Source organism: Seriola lalandi, unplaced genomic scaffold (assembly GCF_002814215.2).
Source record: "Seriola lalandi dorsalis isolate HSWRI2012SDOR001 ecotype SW California unplaced genomic scaffold, Sedor1 jcf7180002054672, whole genome shotgun sequence".
NCBI classification, from domain to species: domain Eukaryota; kingdom Metazoa; phylum Chordata; class Actinopteri; order Carangiformes; family Carangidae; genus Seriola; species Seriola lalandi.
Window position 1 is genome coordinate 1,085,137 of NW_019525225.1, and position 22,613 is coordinate 1,107,749.

A 22,613-nucleotide genomic window follows, 5' to 3' on the forward strand; every position below is an offset into this window, starting at 1 on the left:
TGAAAGCTGCGGTGACCTCAGAAACAAATAATAATTAAGAAATTTGCAATTTTTTTTCTTGAGCAAATAATTAATACATAATACACATACAAAATAATAAAATAAGACTAAACATAAAGCGAATCTACAGATACAAACTTGTGGTTTTATGGAAAGTATTTGTCCTTTATTTAGGCAGCATGACATTTGACAGATAGTAAAATGAAGGAGTTATGAAACGATACAGTTCATACTGCTCCAGTACAGAAGTGTGAGCACTTAATCTCTGGACAGTTATAATATAATATGATTATTTACAAACACATAAATTACCAAGATTGATAGAAAAATACTGTTCACATGTACCTTGAAGACACCTCTCGTAGTTTTCTCATGATTCTCAGCAAGATGGCTGAACACAAACATGGAGAAGGAGCTGATAATGTTGATAAAGTGAAGCCAACAAGTCAGACATTAACATCTAGTGTATTACAAGCTGCTTAATAACACATAACATAGTTAAGATATAGTAGTCAGCTATACATACAGTACATACATCATTCAGATCCAGCTACAGTAGTCTGATATACATACTGTTCAGTGATAACAGTCACAGTTAAAAGATAAATATATTATAGCTTTGGTCAGCAGCACAGAGTGTTACTGTATCCACTGTAGATCCCTAAAGTTTGAGTTAGATCTTTGTGTTATTCAGTGATGCGGTGGTGACATCATCAGGTCTGTTAGATGTAGGTGATGTAGTTTTCAGGTATGAGGCCTGTCCTGCCGTTGTAAGTCGCCTGAAGCCAACCTGGTTCCACAGACGGATACACTGCAGACACAAACAGCTCAACTCAGCAAGTAAGCAAAGAGATTCATACATAAAACAATCTAGCACAGGGACCCACAGTCTTCTTAAGACATTGAAATTTCTCTACAACTTCTAAGAAGATTTTAATTTCCTGCTGGCTATGTGAATATACAACATACAGTACATGATAAGTACAACCATACAAAACCATCAACCATACAAAATCATTATGTATTCTTCAGAGAATCCTTGGAAGAAGTCAATTAACATCTACATCTAAAAATGTTTGACCTAACTTTATTTTCATTAATTTAACAGTTTGATGGAAACACTATGAACACTCAAAGTTAAGAAATACAAGAGATTACATGAGGTTATTATCAGGAATAAATGAAGATTGTAAGAGAGTTTGTGCTAAACCAGTTGATTAGCCGCCTGACAGAAAAAATAATCAGTGACTATTTTGATGAAACAGCAGCTCTAAAATTAAAACACACTTTTACAAATGTGGCCCCTGAACACCTAGTACTTCATTAAAACCTGACAATGGATATGGAAAAACACATTTCAGTATCAGGTGTGAATGGAACCAAAGATTCCTCGGGGACTGAAACCCCTGAGTGGTTTTCTTACCATTTGAGAACAGCGCCCCCTGTGGAAAACTGAGCTCATGGCTGTGCTCTGCCTCACAGGAGTAGAGAGCTTTTGCTTCCCTAGGAGACAAAAATAAAATAGTGATTTAGCAAGTGAGGTAGGGAGGATTTTGTGGATCAATATGTTTTTCTTTGCTTGAGTAGACTTTAGGCTTCGATGACTTCAAGACTAAAAAGTTTGTGCCACAAACAACCTAAAAAACAATGTACCTTCCTGAGGAACATATGTCTAACGCTGAGGAGAATACCGAACTCTCACGTTGTGGTAGTCTGCTCGATAACCTGTAACACACAAACACAAAATTGTAAGCTCCAGTACATACCACTGAGTACATTTCCTGGGATAATATCCAGTTTTTAATTGAGAGAGTGACTATGTCAGTATTGAAAACACTCTCAGCATAAAAAACGAAACAGCTTTCTCCTTCAGAAACAAGTAATCATTCCTGAAATCAGACCAATGATGTCTGAGATGAGCCAGTTTAAAATATGTTTAAAATGTGTCAAAATTAGATGACTGTTATCCATGGGCTCTTGGTTTCTCCAGGGCTAAACTATGCATGAACTGAGATCTATGGCCCCGTTCAGACCTGGTGTTAAGATCCCTATCGGGTGAATGATGTGAAGAACCGCATACTCAACTGACGTCCTCTGCCACGGACTAATTATTCCCTCCACAGTTTTATAATGAACTGAAAATATTAAGATATAACTATTTCAAATGGCTTATTATATTGTAGAGTGGTGAAGACCTACATCACCTACATCTAACAGACCCGATGATGTCACCACCACATCACTGAATAAAACAAAGATCTAACTCAGACTTTAGGGATATACAGTGTATGCAGTCACACTGTGCTGCTGACCAAAGCTATAATATATTTATCTTTTAACTGTGACTGTTATCACTGAACATGTGGAGACGCATTTTAATGCCAGGTGAGAACTGATGTACTTAGAGCTGACCACTTGTGATCAGATCAGTGAAGACACATGTTAATGCCAGGTGTGAACAGGGCCTATGTGTCTTTTCCTTCTCTGAGAGCACAGATCAAAGGCAAAGCACTGTATGACTCTGAGACTGACACTCACAGTGATCCAGGCCTCTGGTAACCATTGCTGGATGTAGTTGCAGAGAGTTTCGCAGTCATATCAGAGCCACACCGGATGTGTGAAGGTTTATGTCTGTGTGTTGCATCTCGTGGGTCCAGCGACATGAGACTCTGTACTGATCCGTGACAGCTTTTGTAATCTGAGACAAAACACAATAAATCAGAATTAAGCATAAACAGCTGACAGAGTGACAGATATTTAAACATTTCATGCTGTCACCACACTGCACCACCTACAAGTTCATCTTGATATTTTTGCAATTAAAAACAAATGTAGGCACCCTCAGAGATGTGTAGGGAGGTGAGAGAGGAAGATGTAGAAAGTTGGTAGGGAAACAATGAAGAGGAAGACGATGAGGAGGAGGAGGCGGTCCTGTAAGCAGTCCTGTGTGGCCGAGCAGGAGAAGTAGAATCTGTCACTCTGGTTTCTGTGACAGTGGAAGATGTGCTGGTCGCATTTCTTTGATCCACCGAATGAATGCTCTTCAGAGAAGAGACAGACGACACTCTCTGAACAGGCTGACCCTCTCTGAGAGAGGAGGCACAGTCCACTGAAGCGTGCTGGGTGGAGGCGGTGGATGTGGAGGCTCTGGAAGGAGATCTTGACTCTTTAACAGAAGACAAGGAGGCAGTGGAGTTTCCTCTGACAGACAAACTTCTCTCTGCAGAGAGTAAAGAGGATGTGGAGGAGGACACAGAGGAAGTCTGCTGGGCTGGAGTGGGCTGGGAGGAAGTCCAGGAGGATGAGGAAGGCATGAGCTGAGGGGAGGCGACGCTGTCTGTCTGGGGTTTCTGATCCTTCCCATTTGAGGAGTTGTGGGAGGGGGAACAGGAGGAAGCCGCAGGAGGAGATGCAGGCGCTGCGGAGGACGAGCTGGGCTCAGCAGCAGGAGAGGACGGAGGAGAGGTCTGAGACAGTCCGTTCTTTTCAGAGGAGTGTGAGGACAGAGATTCTTGGCTGCCCATCGGAGTTGTGCTGGGGCTGCTACTGAATGTGTCACCTGGATGAAGAAATGGAAACACATTACATAATACAGAGACTGAATGACAATGACGACATCAAGGATCCTGCTCAAACACTGCTGAACGGTCTACGGACCAGTGTACTTTGTTACTGTCCACCACTGTTGGTAGGATATATGATGATATACAGGAGCTGCAGGCTGCAGGGAGACTCACTGTCGTTGTCTGCCAGGCAGAGAGCAGGAGGGTAGAGACGAGCCTTCCTCTTTCCAGATGACAGACAGATGGCCTTGTTCCTCCGAGGAGTCGACCGAGAGGACGGAGCCGGAGGTAACGGCACAGACAGGTCTGGAGCCTCACCAAAGATCTGACAGGGACATACAGTATACATGTCTGTAAGTTGTGTGTGTGTGTGTGTGTGTGTGTGTGTGTGTGTGTGTGTGTGTGTGTGTGTGTGAGCATGCATACCTTGTCGTGGTTTTCAATGATAATCTCCACCACAATGTTCTGAAACTTGATGTTCATCATGGCGGCCACCGTCTCTTCCTGTGACCTCATCAACGTTGGGCCAAAGATCATTCCCAAGTTGGACACAGTCATCAGGTTTTGGTCACTGTGAGAGGACACCCTGCACACACACACGCACGCACGCACACAGTCACACACACACACACACACACACACACACACACACACACACACACACACACACACACAATAAGCATGTATTTTTAATATGTCCTATATCATCTAAAGGGGAAATAAGAGATGAAGTGTTAATAAAAACTGTTAAACAAAACAGAAACACAATCTTATTCAAAAAGTGATCATAATCCAAGTTCAGTTCACGTACTCCTACTAGTTTATCTATCAGCATATTATAAACATATCAATATTAATGTATTTTCAATCATACTTATTCGTGATAATTCGAGATTTGTGCAGCTAAAGCAAATAAACATTTGTTAAAAGGTGTCAATTTAATGAAATTTTAACTGTAATCTGTGCTAGGATTCTTTTCATGAATGGATTTCACTCTTCGGTGTTTAATTGTAATTTATTTTTGTTTTAAATTTTGCCTTTTTTGCCCACTTTGTCCACAAATTGACTGTCAGATGTTTGTAATAAAGCCAAAAAGGATTAAATGGCATGAGGATGACGTTCTTGCATTTTAACAAATATTTTAGGAAAATATTCAACACTTTCCTGATGCTCAACTATAAAAGCAGAGGATGTGATATACACATACTTGAAGAGGTGGTTGGTTAAGAGGTCCAACATTGCTCTGTTTTTTTCTGGGAGTTTGTGAACTAGAGCATGAATGGCTCTCACTCTATACTTCTGGTCATCGTACTCTGTGAAACAAAGAAAGGGATATGATTCAGGGGTGGTGAGGGATTGAGATACTCTGCTTCTGTGTACATGACATATAATGCAGCATGAGGCAGTAAATTCTTTGTGTTCTGAAGCAGGCAGCTCTTACTTGCAGCCTTGATGAATTCTTTATGCAGTCTGTAGGTCAGTACTGGTTCTGCCAGACACCTGTATGCACATTAGAAATCATGAATTCATGATTCATGGGAGGTGTTATTCAGACAGAATGTTTTGTACTATACAGTATGTTACCTGAAATAATTCTTTAGGCCACTGGTGATGGTCTTGTTGTCCCATGCGTCTGCATCCAGCTGCATGTCAGAAGGAGCTGTGGCCGCTACAGGAAAGTAGAAAGATCATGATTCATCTATAGTTACACATTTTTCTTATTTACTGTTTGATTGTACCTGATTGTGCTGGATCAAAGTTTCTCCATGCAAGGAAGAACATTATACACCTTACCAAACACACTCGTCATCAGCCGCTGCACTTTGGAGTTGACTCCTCCAATTCTGTACAGTCCCAGGGTGGTAATGCCTACACACACATACAGACGTGTTTAAATAAACTTGGTGAAGCAACACTGTAATTACAGTACTTAAGAATACTGATAAGAATCAGTTTGATTATAATCATAAACACTTTATGAAGGAGGAATACCTCTTGTTTCCACCAGCTCAATACACTTCTTAACAAAGCTGAAACCTGCTTCATTGAGAAAGGCTGTAAAACAAAAAACAAATATGAATTTAATTGCTGAATAACAAATAATAGAGGAATAAACCATTTAAGAATAAATCGAGTTACTTACTCTCCTCCTTTTTGCTAAGTAAAGAAGGAAGAGTGTAGATCTGAGGAAAGAAGGATAAAAATAGAGATAAATTAAAAAGACTGTCATTTTAAACATTATTTTTTCAATACTAAGTTGCTTGTGTTTTACTTAATATATGTAATAATGTAAACCTGTGTTTGCATTACTTGCTGTAAGGCTTCATAAAAAGCCAGTTTCACTGACAAAAGATGAAATTATGACGCCTAACTGTAAGTCACAATTTGAACACCTTTTCTATGCAGCCTACATGTCTTCCTGGTGATACTCTATTATTGTTACTCTTTAATGATGTATATATTCATACAGGTTCTTTTCCATCCATTGCCTCCATCCACAGCCGCCTGTTGGCCTCAGAGAGCGCTTGTAGGGTGATGACGCCATGTCTGTAGAGAAAGAGAGATCATTTTACCGGAGCACAATCCAACAGTAGCCGTATTTTAATCTATTATATTATACAGACAGTTGTGTGTTATAAACACAGCCTCTCAGTCATCTTTCCCTCTCACCTCTCAGTCACCTCTATGTCGAAGCAGAAGCGTTTGTCGATTGAATCAGTCTTCCTTCTGACACACGAACGCAGCCTGAACATCTCTGGTGTGCCATTCACCACGCCATTCTGTTAACAGAGAGATGTTTTTGCAATATGCCATGATATGTGGCATTAAAGTCTTATAAGGATTCTCACTGAGCTTCTGATATTGTAGCAAAGAAACATAATTAACTTAAACCATTACTTCATATTGGTGTTTTTGCATGTTTTAGCCCCTCAACTACTCTGCTGACACTTGTACTTCCCACTTTTCAATTTGTGTCAAAATACTACAAAAATGAACTCAAATAGCTTGAGGTAAGTAATCCATGTCTTTTTGTTTCTGTCAAAGCTGCATTAGCAGCACATGATAAAGCAGTTAGTAGGGACTGTTTTGAGACTGTTACCTGTCTGCTGGCTGGTCTGGCCTCTGTGTTGCTCATGGTGAACATCTTGGAGCTTTTTTCATAAGTACAGTAGTATCTGGTCCACACGCTGCCCAAGGGACCTACAATACGTGACACACATTTTCATGCAGCTGCACTTGAGTTTGATTTTCTAGACAGTGTAAGTGAGATAAAGAAAAATATGATTTCTGTATATCTCACGTTTCTCCTGTATATACAGATATCCCTCCATGGTAAAGCAGCTGGGGGCTTTGAAGTCTTCTTCTGCTGATCGGATCCTCTTCATCAGCCGCTCAACCTCAGCACGAGTACTTTCAAAGTTATTGCGAGCCTTAACAACAAAAACATGTGTTGAAAGGAGGCTTGCATACATATTTGTATGAAAAAATACAAAATCTTTTTAAAAAATTAATTAAAAAATTTCTTTTGTAAATCCAAGCCATACATTGATTTCTCATTTGCATTTTTAAAAAGGTGACCCCAAACTATGAGGCTGCAACAATGATGTACAAGTTTGCACTAAAATGCAAAAGTAAACTGGATTTTATTTTTCCAGAAATTAAAGGAAAAACTGAAGGGCTAACTGAAAGGGTTGATAGTGAACAAAGTGTGAACTATTGAGGCAGTAAAATATGTGAGTCTGTGCAAGACAAAGCCTGGTTCAAGCCGTGGTTGAAGCACCAGGTGTGTGAGGTTTCCACTTAGGCACAGGTAGTGCCAAATGCATCTGAAATTGACTTTGAAATACCTTTTCATAACGGCTTAAGAGGCAGGTAGATCAGATGGAATAAACTAGTTAAAAATACTATTTACAAGTGATATCAGGCCCACCTTTGGTCCACAGGTTTGCAGCAAACACACACTTACATTCTGCAGGTTGAACTGAAGTTGCTGCTTGTAGGGTTCAAACTCACTGGCCAGCTCGTAGCCCTCATGGTAGAATGTAAACAAACCCTGCAGGAAGGCTAATAGCTGAAGAGCAGAGGGAGAAATCCGCAGGAAAAATGTTAGATGGGGGCTTGGTAGGTTAAAGTATAATGAGAGGATTACATAAGAATGATTGTCAGTCAACTGCTCAATCAACAAAAATAGCCTCTGTAGGTGAAAAAAAAACCCCAACCCTGCCTGTTGATTTTCTACCCTTGTTTACTTTACAACAAAGAATTTCCATCTCTGTCAGGCGGAAGAGATCTCCATGCAGGAAGTGCTGCTACAGCAACAGGAAGTGGGCTTTACTGATATGTATCATTAAAACATTTTCATCACTGACCAAACAGTGTGTGTAATGTGTGTTTTTCAGAATCTGGCTTAGCTGCCTTTCCATGATCATGTCTGTATGAACTCAACTCGACACAAGAAGGTAGAAGGCTGATACTGACAAAACCTTCTGTATTACAAATAATGACTTGCACTAAAGTGATATAAAATACATGACCATAATGTGTGTATGTGAACTCACCGGCTCCACAAATTCAAACTTCTTTCTCTCCTGCACTTCTTGGATCTTGAAGACATACTGCAGTGATGCATCATAAAAAACCTGCCTGTCCTTACTCATCTGTGAGTCAGCCTGCAACAAAACCACAATACACTTACAGTACTTTATGTTATCTAACACATGTGGGATGAACTAGGTGTGTGTTTTCTAGGAATCTGACAGTTTACCTCGTGTAGCTGTGATTCCTTCTTTTTGGAGGACAGGCTGAGGTGTTTCTCCAGAACAGAGTAGTACCTTTCTGTCTCCTTGTCAAACTGCTTCTTTCCCTCCTGGGGAAGACAGGGGGAGGACATGATCACACTTACACTACTTGAAAACTGTATGTCTTTTCCCCAAGCCCTTTGCATATGTTTCAGTGGGACTTTTCATACATTTAAAAATAAATTGTTCATAAATTTCTCAAATGCAATAGTATTTATTGTTATTGCAACAAGTGCAGCCACACAAGGCCTTAATAATTTAATAAAATAAACGGAATTGGTGTAAAAATAGCAATGTTAAAATCATAAATGATCTCAATCACTAAATATATAAATAGGTAAATAACACAAGAATCTAACTGGTCATTTCAAAACAGTTTTCAGGACTTTATAGTTTTCAATGCTACTACTGTACTTCTGACACAATTCAGTCAATACTCAAAAAGTTTTTGATACCCAGTCCAACTGTACAGAAACTAATAAGTAAATAAATAAAAGCAACAACACAAAGAGCCGACAAGCAGGTGTAACTTTTACCATGTTTAGCACCTTTATTTATCCTATTAGCATGCAAACATTTGCTAATTAGCACTAAACAATGTCAAATGAGACTGACATCAAGAACAAGACTAGATTACAGCCAGAAGAGAAGAATAGCTGTCTACAACTATCTGTTGTATAACATCGTGGTAATCCATCCCATAATTGTTAAGACATTTCCCTCTGAATCACAAACGTCAACCTCATGGTGGTGCTAGAGGAAACATCAGGGGCTCACCAAAGTCGGTAAGTTTTATCCTGTCGGCACCACAGATGTCTATACTGAACTTCATGTCACTGCGTCCAATAGCTGTCAAGATATTTTAGTTACTGATGGACCAAAACACTGACATTGCCTTTCCTACAGTTTGCTGCTTTGGCTCAAAATACCAAAATGCCACATATCTGTAGTGAGATCACAGCATCCAATATCTGCACAACATCCTGCATTTGTTTTGTTTCAAAAGTGACAAAAACTCAGGAGGGATTTTGGGGTAAACTAACATTCCAAAAAGCTATGACGAAGTGCAGTGGGACCATTAATAATCTAAATGAAGGGACTCTGCCAAAATATTTAGGACGACAGCTCTTTTCTAAAACAGCTGCAGCTACAAACCCCACATGTCCAACCCCTCTTTCTAGCACAACAACAGCAGTGTGAGGATGTACTGCTCACACACTCCTGCTACATTCTACAGGAGTCGCTTCGATTAACGCTGACAAACGAGCTATGATTTCACTTTCAGGATTAGTTTTAGCCGTGACCAGTTCTATTTTTTTAAACCCTGCCCACTGCATAACACTGCTATCTCTGCCCCTATTTCTGTCTAAAAAGAGAGCAAAGGAAAAAAAATGAGAAAAACTGAATTGGAAGACGTGAGGCAGCTGCTGAAACAAGACACCAGACTCACTTTGTGTTTACACTGCCTAACTGAGTTCAACTATCTGTCTGTGACGAGTTCCCTGTCTTGCCTTCCAGCGTCCGTTCCCATGACCTTGCTCCTGACACTGGACTGTGATCCATCGTTTATCTGAACAAACTGGATTCTCTGACCATTGACTGAGAGACCGACCGGGACCGGACCACAGCAGGATGACCTGACTGATCACCACCCACAGTGTTAGATAACTACTGACAAGTTTAATGAATTGAGCTTCACATACTGGCCTGGTTAAAACCTCAGCAGAGACGGTGTGAGGATCTGAACATCCCTTGTGCTTCTTATATGTAAAAACTTCAAAGCAAAAATTAGCTGGTTCAGCTACTTTGTGTTAATAACCTGTGCAGCTTTCATGTTACCCTTTAATTCCAACAACTGCAGGTATACCTTAACAGCTCCAATCTGCTCCTTACGAAACCTCTCGAGCGGTGAGATCAGCACGTCATCAGCGTTCTGGATCTGAGAGAGGGAAAAAACACAACAGTCTGCTCAGTTTGTCATAACAGCAAATACTAAAATGAGCAGTAAAAATAAGACAGCTGCTCAGTCCTTGCAGTGATGACTTCATTGTTTTACTCAATAGATTTTTATGACAATTTTGTCTTAAAGAGACACATTTCCTGACAAATTTCTTTCAAAATATATCAATGAGGACATTAACATGATCTCAATGTCTTGCCATCTTCACAAATTTGTTGTATATAAGTAAAGCTAAGGCAGAGTTTCAGTTAACTAGAGATTTATAGATTTTGTGTATAGTTGTTATTGAATTCACAGGAAAAAAAATCTAGATGCAAATACTATTAACACAAGTTAGGTAGGGCAGATGCACAGAATTTCACAACAATTCGGCCAAGTCTGTCTACGATAAATCAATCTTTACTTTTGTGAAACCGTGTCTAACAAATTTCACCAGAAACTTCCAAACCTAAAATAAACATTGTACAATTGTGGAAATATCTTTGTAGCAGACTGTACAGTGAGTATGAGAAACTTATGGTTGATGTTGTGGCCTGAGATCAAGCAGTGGTTATCAGAGCTCTGGTGTTTATCTTTGGTCTCGGTCCTCTTCAGTCATGAGTCTATATATTGCAAGTCTCTGTGACGTCTCGCTTTGTTCCGTCCAGTTGATTTAAGTATTATACTGTAAATAACTTCCCCGCCCTGCATCATGACTTCACTTTCACTTCAGTTTAGAGCTGCACCACCACCCGAAGAAAGGTCTGCTTTCTTTGTATGTTCTTTCTTTTTTAGCACATTACAATAAGGGGGGTGAAACTGAAAACGAAGAGAATGATGGGCATTGTCAATAGTCCCTCCCGGGTTGAACAGGTAGGTATTTCTCAGGAACCCATTTGCTGGAATTGCCCTTTAACTTAATAATGATGGTATTATTAGAAGTTCAGACCTATCAGCAGTGTTGCAGTGGTGCTACTCCTAGCGGAAAAGCATACAACACACACACACACACACACACACACACACACACACACACACACACACACACACACACACACACACAGAAAGAACAGACACAACACACACAGGACCCTTTTATGGACTTTCCCAGGCAGTCATGGCTGTGCTCAGTCTCACAGGGGAATTGGCAGAATAGGTTCCACATGGTTCCTCTGTAACTAGACCATGCACAAAGTCACAAAGGCACACACACACACACACACACACACACACACACACACACGCACACACACACACACACACACACGCACACACAGGGCTATACATAAGTTAGCATACTATGCACATACTGTACACTGAACATGCACAGAGGATTTGCCTACACACACAGACTGTGCCAGACTCCAGTCACTCCCACACAAAGGCGTCTGGTTGATGGAGGGTCTCTGAGTCAAAGATGTTTTTTCACAGCTACTGGCACAAAGTTTTCAATGTATGAATCACACTTGTGGGAAAACCAGATTAAGGCACAAGCAACCCAGAACCCAGTAAGATGCATTGAATGAAGGTTACTGACAAAAACTGTAACTTTGAAACTTTCAGTTGTTGAGTGTTGCTCTGTGTTGAGTCAGCTTCAATAAGCAGAGACAGAGAGATGGGAAAACTACTTGTGGACAAAGGAAGCTGTTGGTTTAGACTTTGGTGATAATTTGGTTAAGAAGGGGTTTTTGGTTTAATGGCCCTTCAGAAGTCTGAGGTTTCTATTTCCAACAGAATAAATTAAAAACATACACTACATATGCATTTTATGCAGATGAGGATGGTGTGCAGAGAAAGGGGAAAGGTGTGAAAATGTTAAAAATGTATAGAATAAATGTCCATGTCCAGCTGTTTTTCAAGTATCTCTGAAAACGTTTAGACTCCCAAATGTGATCAATAAAGTTTTAAAGCAATAAGCATACCTTTTTTGTGTAAAATACAGTGTAATTTATACAATTATAACTTAAAAACACCCCTTTTCAAAGTCGCAACCAATAAAAGGTCCTCAATTTTTAAACTTTCCTTATTTTATCTTTAAAAATATACAAAAAAATCTGTTCATACACATACATACAAACAAATGTTTTTTCTTACCAGTCGTTTTCTCTCCTCTTCCATGGTGCTCAAGAGCTGAGAGAACTCCTTTAAGGACTGAGCTGTGGGGGAAATTATACACCATATACACAAGTGTGGAAAGACTCATCATATATGACATATTTTGCACTCTTAGCTCCTAATGTTCTAGATCATTAGGGGCATTTTCACCTCACCTATATTGACCTCATCATCAGTCTCAGCATCTCCAATACATTCAAACTGGAACTCCTGTAGAGACTGAGAGAAGCGCTGAACAGCAAGAGAAAGACCTGATGGAAAAACAGAGAGAATTTCATTCAGTCACAATGAACATAACAATCTTCTTATTTATAAGTTCACTATTTCCATATTATGCACAAGAATGACCTTGGCATAAGTTTGCATACTGCCAGTATTGGTTCAACACAATGCAGTGCTCCCATTTCCTTACAAAGCAAAAAACGACATCATTGTAATGAACTATTAATTACAAAGCTCTTGCATAGCATCCACTGCTTAGACATGAGGTGTCAAAGTCATCTGATGTACACAAACTGCCGCACCCTGCAGCCAACTCTGCTTAGCCTTACTCTCATAAAATAGTGTTTACGTGTCCAAATAACACTTCAATAACAGGATTTAATACCGCTTTTACTCTCTAAAGTGCACAAACGCTTGGCATCACAAGCCAGCATTCTCTCACCCACATACCCGTAACACTGGTCTGTATACCAGCTGCTGTAAGGCATTATTTCAATCACACCACTGCATTGTAAACTGACAACTGACTAAAACACACACATTTGAGATGAACACACTGAAAACTCCAGATTTTGAAAATGCTTTCCAATAAGAACAGAATTTCCAGTCAGTAAAGGTAATAAATGTTAGCATATCACAAATAACAACGGCATTGCATCATAGTAATATCCTATTTAGCTGGTGCTGGTGAATGATAAGCTCGTGCTCTGTACACTGTATGACCTGTTCATGTTAACAACGAAGTGATCCTGTTGTTTCAGTTGTCAAGCACAGCATATTGTGTGTGTATGGCAGACAGCAGCAGTGTTTACACTGATGACTTCAACCAGCAGGTGAGTGAAACAAACCACAGGCAGCCACAAAGCGTAGGTGTGTGAGATCTTAAACCTGATCAAAAGAAGTTCCAAACAAATGGGAGGTACCTGTTTTCATCAGCGTATGAGTATGACAGCCACAGTCAAACTGTGCAGCAGTTAAACATCCACCTTTCCAGCATGCCCCTTTCTATTGTCATAAGAAGGTAATAAATAAATACCTCTCTTTGTGGTCAGTTATTAAGTATGTAAGTATGTTGTTATCTGATCATTGAAAAGCAATGATACATTTTTGACCGGAGAGAAAATACAATTCAAAACAATCCCCATTCTCATACATTAGTGATTACAATACTGTGCACCTTAATACATGTCAGTGGACCCAGAGCTATTGTTGAATTATTGGTTTGATTAATATTTACATCTGCAGACTTGATGGATTATTGTAGAACCTTTTATTAATGATTCATTAACATTTATAACTTTTACCCTAATGGCTAAACAAAAATAGAGAAATGCAAACCTGATGACTTACTACAAAGTGTAAAACATTTAACTGAATAGAAACACACAGCCATTTTATTACTTTGCAATGAAAACCGCTCTTACCATAGGCATTTAACATTTTGTTATTCTTTCCTCATGTAAACTACTACAGCTAGTCAAACTCAATGTGAGTCAAATTGTTAAACCATAATAAATCTGTAGTTGTAAATGTTAATAAGAGGTTTATACATGGATTTTGGTCCAGATGTCCTGCAGCCCAGGAATTAAAGAGCTAAAAAACCATTCTGTCATGTAGCAGGATTGTCCACAAGATTTGTTAACCATTAATTACAGTTTTTAAAACCCTTTATAAATGGTGCCTTACCAGAGAGTGGCACTAAATTAAAATGTCTGTGCTTGTAACATTATATCAACACAGTGGCCTATGCATATCACTGTGACTACCTATCTAACTGTGCTGTTAATACCACCAAACACAAGTCAATGTAAAGACTATTAACTAAGTGTAATGTGGGCTAAACTCAGCACAGTGGCTCTATCTGATTTGATGGCCTTAGGTTACCCCGTTATCAGGCAGCTGCTGTTTGTGTAACTTTGTGTAAAACGCATTTTTACGCCGAAAAACAAGTGATGAAACAACGTGTACTTACTTCTAAGGGCAGTTATGAGCATGTTTCCATCTTTGATGAGGTCTTTTATAAACCTGTTGGTGCGCTCCAGCTCTATCTCATGGCACTGCAGTCGCTCTCTGAACTCCGGACTGTCCAGGAAAGAATCACTAAACTCCAGCGTCGGCAGACCCATCGATAGATTAATACACACAGCCAGTTATTAGATAAATACGGCAAAACGCGTCTTCTGTCCCCTCCGCAGGTTTAACGAGAGAAAACAGTGTTTCACTGTGCTCGGAGAAAATTTGTCAGAAGTTCCTTCCAGCTCCTTTTTTTCATGCCTTTCTCACTTTTCCCCCACAGAACTTCCGGACACTGAAACAGCAGAGTCTCTGACAGAGAAAGTTCGGCTAGGTTATACGACGAGCTCCACGCTGCTTCTCTTACCTTTTAATTTAAAATATTCGAATATAACGTCGCTTCGACTTCTTAGTGACTTATCAGTTGACATAGAAAACACCGTCCGTCGCAAAAAGAAAGCAGTTAGAGCTTAGTTTTAGACGCAACAAAGCTGTCGGCAGAGACTGTGGTGCTAACTCAGGCTACATACGGCTCTAAATGAAGGCTTGTTACTATGGGAACGAGAGACTCCTGCTGGCGCGTGCAAAAATGAGTGCAAAGTTTGCCATAATGAAAAAAATAATTACATAGTCTGGACCATTATAAGCTAATAGTTTGAGTTATAGCCTATATTTTCTATTGTCAACAAATTCAATGAAAAGACCAAAACTAAGTAATACTTCTTCTATTTTTAAAAAAGGCTAAGTAATTTCCTAAAAACACTTGGGCACTGTAACTAGACTAGAGCCACAGATTACACATGTGTGATATTGCACAAAGGATTCATTGTAAATAAACTATAGCACCCATGGTCACTGTATTAAAGGAACATGTCACCCAGTTCAAACATTTTTGGATAACAAAGGAGGTCTACAGCCCAGAAGAATGGTTTTTTTCAAGCTTTGCCAAAACAGACAGTTTATTGGTGTTTTTGATCATTCGTGGGATTTATTTATTATTAGAAAAACATATAATATCCAGCGAGGCTTATCATTGAAAGCAAATGAATCGGAGGCAATGAAAGAGTTAAAAGTGGGAGTAATGAGAGAAGCCTAAGTGGCAGCTAAATAAAAAATCCTGAAAAGAGTTTAAGTTTCATTTAAAGTGTAAGCGCTAAATAAAGTTAAAGTGTTTTTTAACTTAGTGTCAGTGGAAGTGAAAGTGCTGAAAGGAATTGAGGGTTAGTTGTTGTGAAAGAACTGAAAATAGTTAAAAGTTGAATGTTGGGTGATAAATGTAAGTCAGTCAGTTGTATAATTTCAGAGTAAGTTGAATATGTATGCAGCATGTCTCACCACAATCTAATCAGATCATCTACTCCATGCAATAGATGTTTCTAAAATGTGTTGTTCTTCGTTGATCATGTTCATGAGAATATGACAAAAGTTACGACATCCTAAAACGTATAAACGGTATCAACATTTTGAATAGAGGAACACATATCACCCAAAGAAGCTGCACATTTTTAAGTTTGAATCAAGTTCCTCTAAAGAGTATGAGTTGGAGTATGAGTTGGAGTATGAGTTGGAGTATGAGTTGGAGTATGAGTTGGAGTATGAGTTGGAGTATGAGTTGGAGTATGAGTTGGAGCATGCCCTGTCCAAGACAGCAATGATAAATATGTAGTTGTTCAATAGTGTGCTTCCCTCAGGTGATAATAGCATTAGTAGATATAACACTCAAAGAAACCCTCTACCTACCAAAAGCAAGTTTATAGATTATAAAATGTGTATATTTTGTTTCTGCTATGTTTTGCAGGGATTTTTTGTATGGACTTAAACCTAAATTGTGAATGAGATTTGTTTTTTGAAAGATATGAACCTTATCTGTTATCTTACTACGAGCTATCACTGTACATGATGCACAGTAGGATATCATTCAAAATAGCTCTCACACACTCTCATGAAAATATGCACGCACAATAGAGAAAGTATGCGATAATGTTAAAATAATGTCTTACCTCCCTCAGCCCACAACACACATAAACCACAGTATTGTAATGAAATTGACTTGCAAGTTCGCAGGAACATTCACACAACAGAATACCTTGGGTTGCATTAGGTATAATGATTCATTGGACATTCACAAGTATAAATCTCCCCACTGAGAAGTTACTGGACAAAACAGACTCTCTAATGTGAAAGAAATATAGTTGGGATTTATGCCAGCTGAAAACTGGGAGGCACAGTGCATTGCTGAGAGTGGGCCAAATGCTCCTGGGCAACCACTGAATAGACAACATGTTTTCATTTTCTTTTTTGTGTTGTGGTGTGTGTGACTAAACACAACTGCAGTGAGATCTATTTTATCATCATCATACTTGCTACTGTACATCTTACATGAGTCACTGTTGCAAGTCGTGACCTTTTAGACATGTTACCTCGGAAACAAGGCTCAGCTCACATTGAGTCTTTTTTTTTTTCTCCCCAGTTTAATCAGCTCTTTAATACTGCCTTTAATACAGCCCTGCTGCAAGCCCTTTAATACCCGACTATGTTTCCCCTTTAAAACTGTCTGTGCAAGCAGCCGCTGCAGAGTTTCAGCTCTCTGTTGGTGGTCCGGCTGCTTTTTTGTCTCAGTTGGTAACTACTGTATCTGCCAGTCACTGCAGAAGAATAGGATGCCATGACTACTGCCGTAAACAAGCTTTAAGTAGCTCTGTATATTGCCTGACGCACACACACAAACACATACACACAGTACAGAGAATTGTAGACAGTATAGGGAGACTACAGAAGTGTACCACATCTTGTGTTTTTTCTACATGTAAGGTAAGCAAAACAGTAACTCTCCTCAGAGCTGTCTCAGGCTTTATACTGGCTGTTATTTGAAAGACATAAAAACTGTGACACTTTTAAGGTTTCTTTCTTTCTGCAACTACTGAATACACTTAAGCTGTGGTCATTTTTTACAGTACTTGTTGGACCAGACACCAAAGATTCAGAGCTGCTGGTGATGCCAGTGAGCCAACAGGACAGCGAGGAGCCGACAGACAAAATGTTCATTGAAAATGCCAACGGACGACACCCACGTTGCCACCATGAATTCTTTCAGCGAAGTCGACCCTACAGGGGGGAGCTGCCGACGGTGGCAGGTAAAGGTTAACTGCTCTTTTGTCCCAGAGTCAGACCAAAGTTTGTGATGTTCTGAGATCAGATTATTCTGATTAAATATGTTGTGGTTCAGGTGGGAAAAGTTTTCTTCACCATGTATTTAAATAGTGAAGTCTATGCATAGTGGACAGAATGTCGAGGTTCACACTAATGAGAATAACTAAAATATCCGAAATTAGCACTATGTCTGTAATTTTGCTTCAGTGGAAAATAAAACATTATATTTATATCACATTTATCAATACAGTGTTTAGTGTCATTGTCATTACAGTTATTATTTTTACTCTGCGGTCAAAGTAAATGGGCCTTAATGAGCCATGACCTACACCACCAATTCTTATAATTTAAACAAGGATAGAGAACTGGTCTGGGGGTTTTCCAGCTCAAACACTAGAATAAAAATGCCTGATTGGAAGGATTTCAGCAGATGTTAAGTGAGGTTAGTCCAGCTGTGACGATGTGTTCGCTGGAATTACTCCAAAGTAGTGTGTTAAAAAAAGAAAATGCCAATAACTAAACTGTCTAATTTTAACCATGCACAAATACTTTGATTACAGGATATACATTCAAAACGGAAAACCTTGTCTTCCTGTAATCAGGCACTTTTTTATCCTCCCCAGGATTTCTCCTCTACCCAGACACTCCTGCTAAAATGGAGACCACGTCACGGGAGGCTTTCTGCTTTAGGCCCATCCCACAACAAGACAGAAGCAAAGGTCTGAAGTCTTATCTCAGCCTGGAGAGTAAACTCCACTTATCAGTTTTAAGATAACTTGTGTTTGTGGTTTGTGTGGAGTGTTTCGGTGTTGACAGAGGGCATGTCAGGCACTGTGTTGTGTTTAGTGGATATATATATATATATATATATATATATATATTTGTGTGTTTTGGAAAAGGTTTGTGCATGAGGGGAAGTGATTTATGAGTTTGTTCTTTCATTTAAAGGTTTAATTGTTCATAATATAAATAAGGCACTATCATTAGAGTGAAATAATAATAATACAGTAATACTTAAAAAAATATAACACAAATACGTCCATATAAGGTTAAACTTAAAAATGCTGTCACTTGTGTATCAAAAAAACAAACAAAAAAAGGATTATACTGACCCATTTACAATTTTATGTTATTATTAATTGCTAAACATTGCGAGCAAAGTACTGGCTAAACTAATGAGGGTGTAGCCTTTAGTCTGGCATTAGGATATAACGTTATAGGTCCATAAATAAAATGGTATGATAGTTTAATAATTTAACATCATTTATCCAAATTAAAGAAGACTAGTATCATACAGTGCAAATGAATGACTCTGGGAGGATATACATAAGATATTTAGGAATTATAAGCCTTTGATTAAGAAAGCAGAAAAAGCCACTGAATCTTTTTGATTGTTAATAGTTAAGATAGGTGTTTTACCACAGTTTTTATATTTTTTTCCTGGTGCTGCCTCCTTAAAACGGAAAGATGAGATGTTTCAGCGATATTCAACTACTGTGTTTCAAATGAAAATCTTAACAAGTTTATGATTACCTATCAGGAGACCATTTCACCCAGGGCATGCAGCAGCAGTCCCACTGTCGTCATCCAACATCCTCGAGACAAACAGGAAGAGGAAACAGCAGCAGCAGGGACAGGGAACCAGGGGAGGACGAGCAAGAGGGCAACCATGATCAGACGGGGTTGACAGCACTGAAAAATGAACAAGTTACAACAGAGATGCAGTCTCAGTATCAGAAGGATTTCCCTCCTCCATCCTCCTTCCGCAGGAGGCGAACACCTGCCCTCCCGCAGCAAGACAACATTGGCATCAACCCTGCCTTCAGGTGAGAGCTGAAGAAGTTGCACATCACAGTGGATTCTAGCTTCATGTAGAGAGCAGTTCATCAGTGTCCGTGTACGTTTTGGTTCACAGGATCGAGTTTGGCACAGTCCAAAGAGAGACTTACCCTGGTTGGCCCGTCGTGAACTGCAGGTATGCTGGCAGGCTGAGACCGGCCTCGCCCGGACAACCAAACACTTTTCAGAGATAGTCTTCAACATATGTAAGAAATCAGCTTGCATGTGCACTTCTAGGCAAAAAAGGTTTGACAGGACAGTCACCTCAGACACTTTTGTGATATATCTTCGCTATAAATCCAAGTTTGTTCCTGTGATGATGTTACGATCATACAATGCACAGAAATAAATAAGATTTTATAAACGAGTGAAACACATGACAGTTTTGTGGGTTTTGTTTGTGCGTCTTTGCATCAATCACACTGTCTCAACTCATGAAAAGCATATTATCATTACTTTTAATCTTATACTCAGTTTAGACATGAATTCAGTGAAAGTTAGAAGTTTATGTGTTGTTGAGTTTGCACCTATCTGGAATTATAGTCTTTTCTCAGGAAGTGCTTCCTTCATGGCACACATTTGTTTTTTAAGTGTAATTACATTATTTAGTTGTTCACTCTGTTACATCAGTGTTACTAAGGAATCAGTTCTTTTCAGCACAAACTTTTCTCAGATTTAACTTCTTCTCAGGACACAAGTGATGAATTTCCCACCAGCCAGCTCAGTCTGATGAGCTAATGGACTATGTGTTCACTGGATTGAGTCACTGGATAAGACTTAATGAGCTAATGCTAACACCAGAGCTTTAGCGTTTCACATTGATGACTTCATACTTGTGGTCAGCTTGAGAGAAAACATTCCACTTGGTGACTCATAACTACAATATGATCTGATCTGAGGGCAGGACCCAGGATTAAACAGATGAGCTAAGACTTCAGCAGGAGTCACAGAGGTGGATAACTTTCATCACACTGTGCGTTAAAAGACTGACATCCTGCACATTCTAATTTCTCTGTCTCTATTGTCTGTATATGATTATTTATTTTGTCATTATCATTTTTAGTTTCATTTTTTGCTTTTGACTGATTTTTCTTTTAGTAATAACTCCACTGGCTACCAATAACAACAAAAATATAACAACAATAAAAACAACAACAAAAGTTTTAATGGTAAGCAATGGAATTGCAATTTTAAGAATTCAAATTGGTGGCCTCTGCATTTGGTTGATGCTGTAATTTTTGCAATACAATTCCACAGAAAATTTGCTAGTAGCAGAGCAACATATAAATTAGGACAATAAAAAAAACATTCAATCAATCACCTCTTTCATAGAGCACAATGCAACCCATAATAGAGGAAAATCTTCATACCTTTCTGCAACTATGCACAAGGAAACACACCTTTTAGAGCCAGTGTTGCAGAAACCCTTCAGTGGCTTTTGCCAATTATGATGCTCCACAGGACATTGTTAAACTGCTCAACATAGGAAATCTTAACAGATTCAGTCTGATTTACAGGTACTTTATAGGTGTATAATATAATAATAAAAAAATAAAAAAATATTTTTTTTTTTTGGTATTTTATCCATTTAGTTGTGGCCAGAAATGCTGAAGAGTACCAGCTGAAAATACCGGTCCAGCATCTACTGAACATCAAGCCAAACTGACATCACGATACCATAAGAGGGTCATCTCTTATGGCTCTTTCCATAGACCAGTGCTACAAGCCTCAACAGTCACACTTTCCTTTAAAGTTCTCCACTGGAGGCAGGCAGCTGGACTGTGCATCAAAGCATCAGGCTTCATGTGCACCAGGTGAGATCAGTAATTTGTATGATCGATACGGGCTTCATCTTCTGTCCCTGTGCCTGCTCCTGTCACCGTGTCTGCGGTCATCCCTCTCTCTGCCTCTGTCCCGCTCATCCCTCCTCGATCTGCCGCCCCACTCAGCCTCTCTGTATCGGTCCCGGTCCTCCCTGTCTCTCGCCCCTTGTCTGTCCCACTCTCTCCCTCCACCTCCACCACCTCCCCGCTCCTGCACCATGCCGACACCGAGGTTAATGGGTTTACGGAACGGCCTGTCCCTTCCGCCGAACCGCAGCTGTCCGGACTCCTTCTTCCCTCCCAGCCCGCCGCCGAGCCGACGCGGGACCCATCCTTTAAGCGCCCTCTCCTGTTCAAAATCCACAAACACTTCGTGCTGATCCACCACCAGTTTGTTTGCGTCCCGGCGGGCCCGGACAACAGACCGCTCCTCCTTGTATTCAATGAAGGCGTATCGTTTGGAGAAGCCCGTGACGATGTCCCGGGCCAGTCGGAGCTGCTGGATGTCTCCGTACTTGGAGAACACTTGATAGAGTTTATCTTCGGTTGTCTGGGGGTTCAAACGAGCCACAAACAGAGTGAGCAGCGGGTCTCCAACAACACCCTTGTTAGGCTTGTATCGGGCACCCATAGCCCTCCATACCGCCCGGTCATGGGGCTCCACGTCCGTCCCGTCGATGCTGCCAGCTTTCAGCGGGTCGTACACCTTCGCTATCGGACTCCAGTCAACCATTTCTACCTAAACTGAGGCTAAAAGTCTCTTTCTTCCACACACGAGTTTCAGGCGTTACTCACTTACCACAACAGCACAGGCAGTAGTACGTACGTCCACAAAAACATTCCGTAATGAAACGGCCTGACAAGTTTTAAAGGTTCCTACTTGACCATTTTATACTCAATGCTGGAAACATGCGGGCTCCAGACAATTGTCCTAATTTGTAATTCTACGTAAATAAAGAGAGATGTGCGGTTATTTGGATTTTTTGCTGATAAGTAAACAGAATTAAAGTAACAGGAAATAAATCGCTTACACCGTCCCCAACTGACCAAACTCAGATTTCTTACTTTGTACAAGCACTCACTGTAATTTGTGTATTTTAAAATGTACACGAATAAAAAAAATCACAACTCGTACAAACAGTAATTTACA

At 39.8% G+C, this 22,613-nt stretch overlaps 3 protein-coding genes across 3 annotated transcripts; 1 reads left to right on the forward strand and 2 right to left on the reverse strand.

Annotated features, from left to right (window-relative positions):
* Positions 1-138: 138 nt before the first annotated feature.
* arhgap42a (Rho GTPase activating protein 42a) lies at positions 139-15,158 on the reverse strand. The gene is made up of 24 exons (XM_023421592.2): positions 14,611-15,158; positions 12,572-12,667; positions 12,396-12,457; positions 10,230-10,301; positions 8,329-8,430; positions 8,123-8,233; positions 7,531-7,635; positions 6,865-6,994; positions 6,664-6,764; positions 6,234-6,343; positions 6,032-6,110; positions 5,707-5,746; positions 5,556-5,618; positions 5,358-5,432; positions 5,148-5,232; positions 5,005-5,063; positions 4,771-4,876; positions 3,990-4,149; positions 3,738-3,888; positions 2,840-3,559; positions 2,539-2,698; positions 1,654-1,725; positions 1,424-1,503; positions 139-811 (listed from the first exon to the last, which is right to left on the reverse strand). The coding sequence occupies exons 1-24, from the start codon at positions 14,762-14,764 to the stop codon at positions 723-725; spliced, it is 2,982 nt and encodes a 993-aa protein (XP_023277360.1). The 5' UTR covers positions 14,765-15,158; the 3' UTR covers positions 139-722.
* A 2,039-nt stretch (positions 15,159-17,197) lies between these two features.
* On the forward strand, positions 17,198-20,002 carry LOC111666168 (uncharacterized). The gene is made up of 5 exons (XM_023421405.2): positions 17,198-17,462; positions 17,606-17,785; positions 18,425-18,520; positions 19,342-19,627; positions 19,717-20,002. Exons 2-5 carry the CDS (start codon positions 17,647-17,649, stop codon positions 19,832-19,834), a joined length of 639 nt encoding a protein of 212 aa, XP_023277173.1. The 5' UTR covers positions 17,198-17,462; positions 17,606-17,646; the 3' UTR covers positions 19,835-20,002.
* Positions 20,003-20,783: 781 nt separating this feature from the next.
* Positions 20,784-22,315, reverse strand: LOC111666164 (U11/U12 small nuclear ribonucleoprotein 35 kDa protein-like). Its single transcript, XM_023421398.2, has one exon. It carries the CDS (start codon positions 22,194-22,196, stop codon positions 21,489-21,491), a length of 708 nt encoding a protein of 235 aa, XP_023277166.1. The 5' UTR covers positions 22,197-22,315; the 3' UTR covers positions 20,784-21,488.
* Between the last annotated feature and the right edge of the window lie 298 nt (positions 22,316-22,613).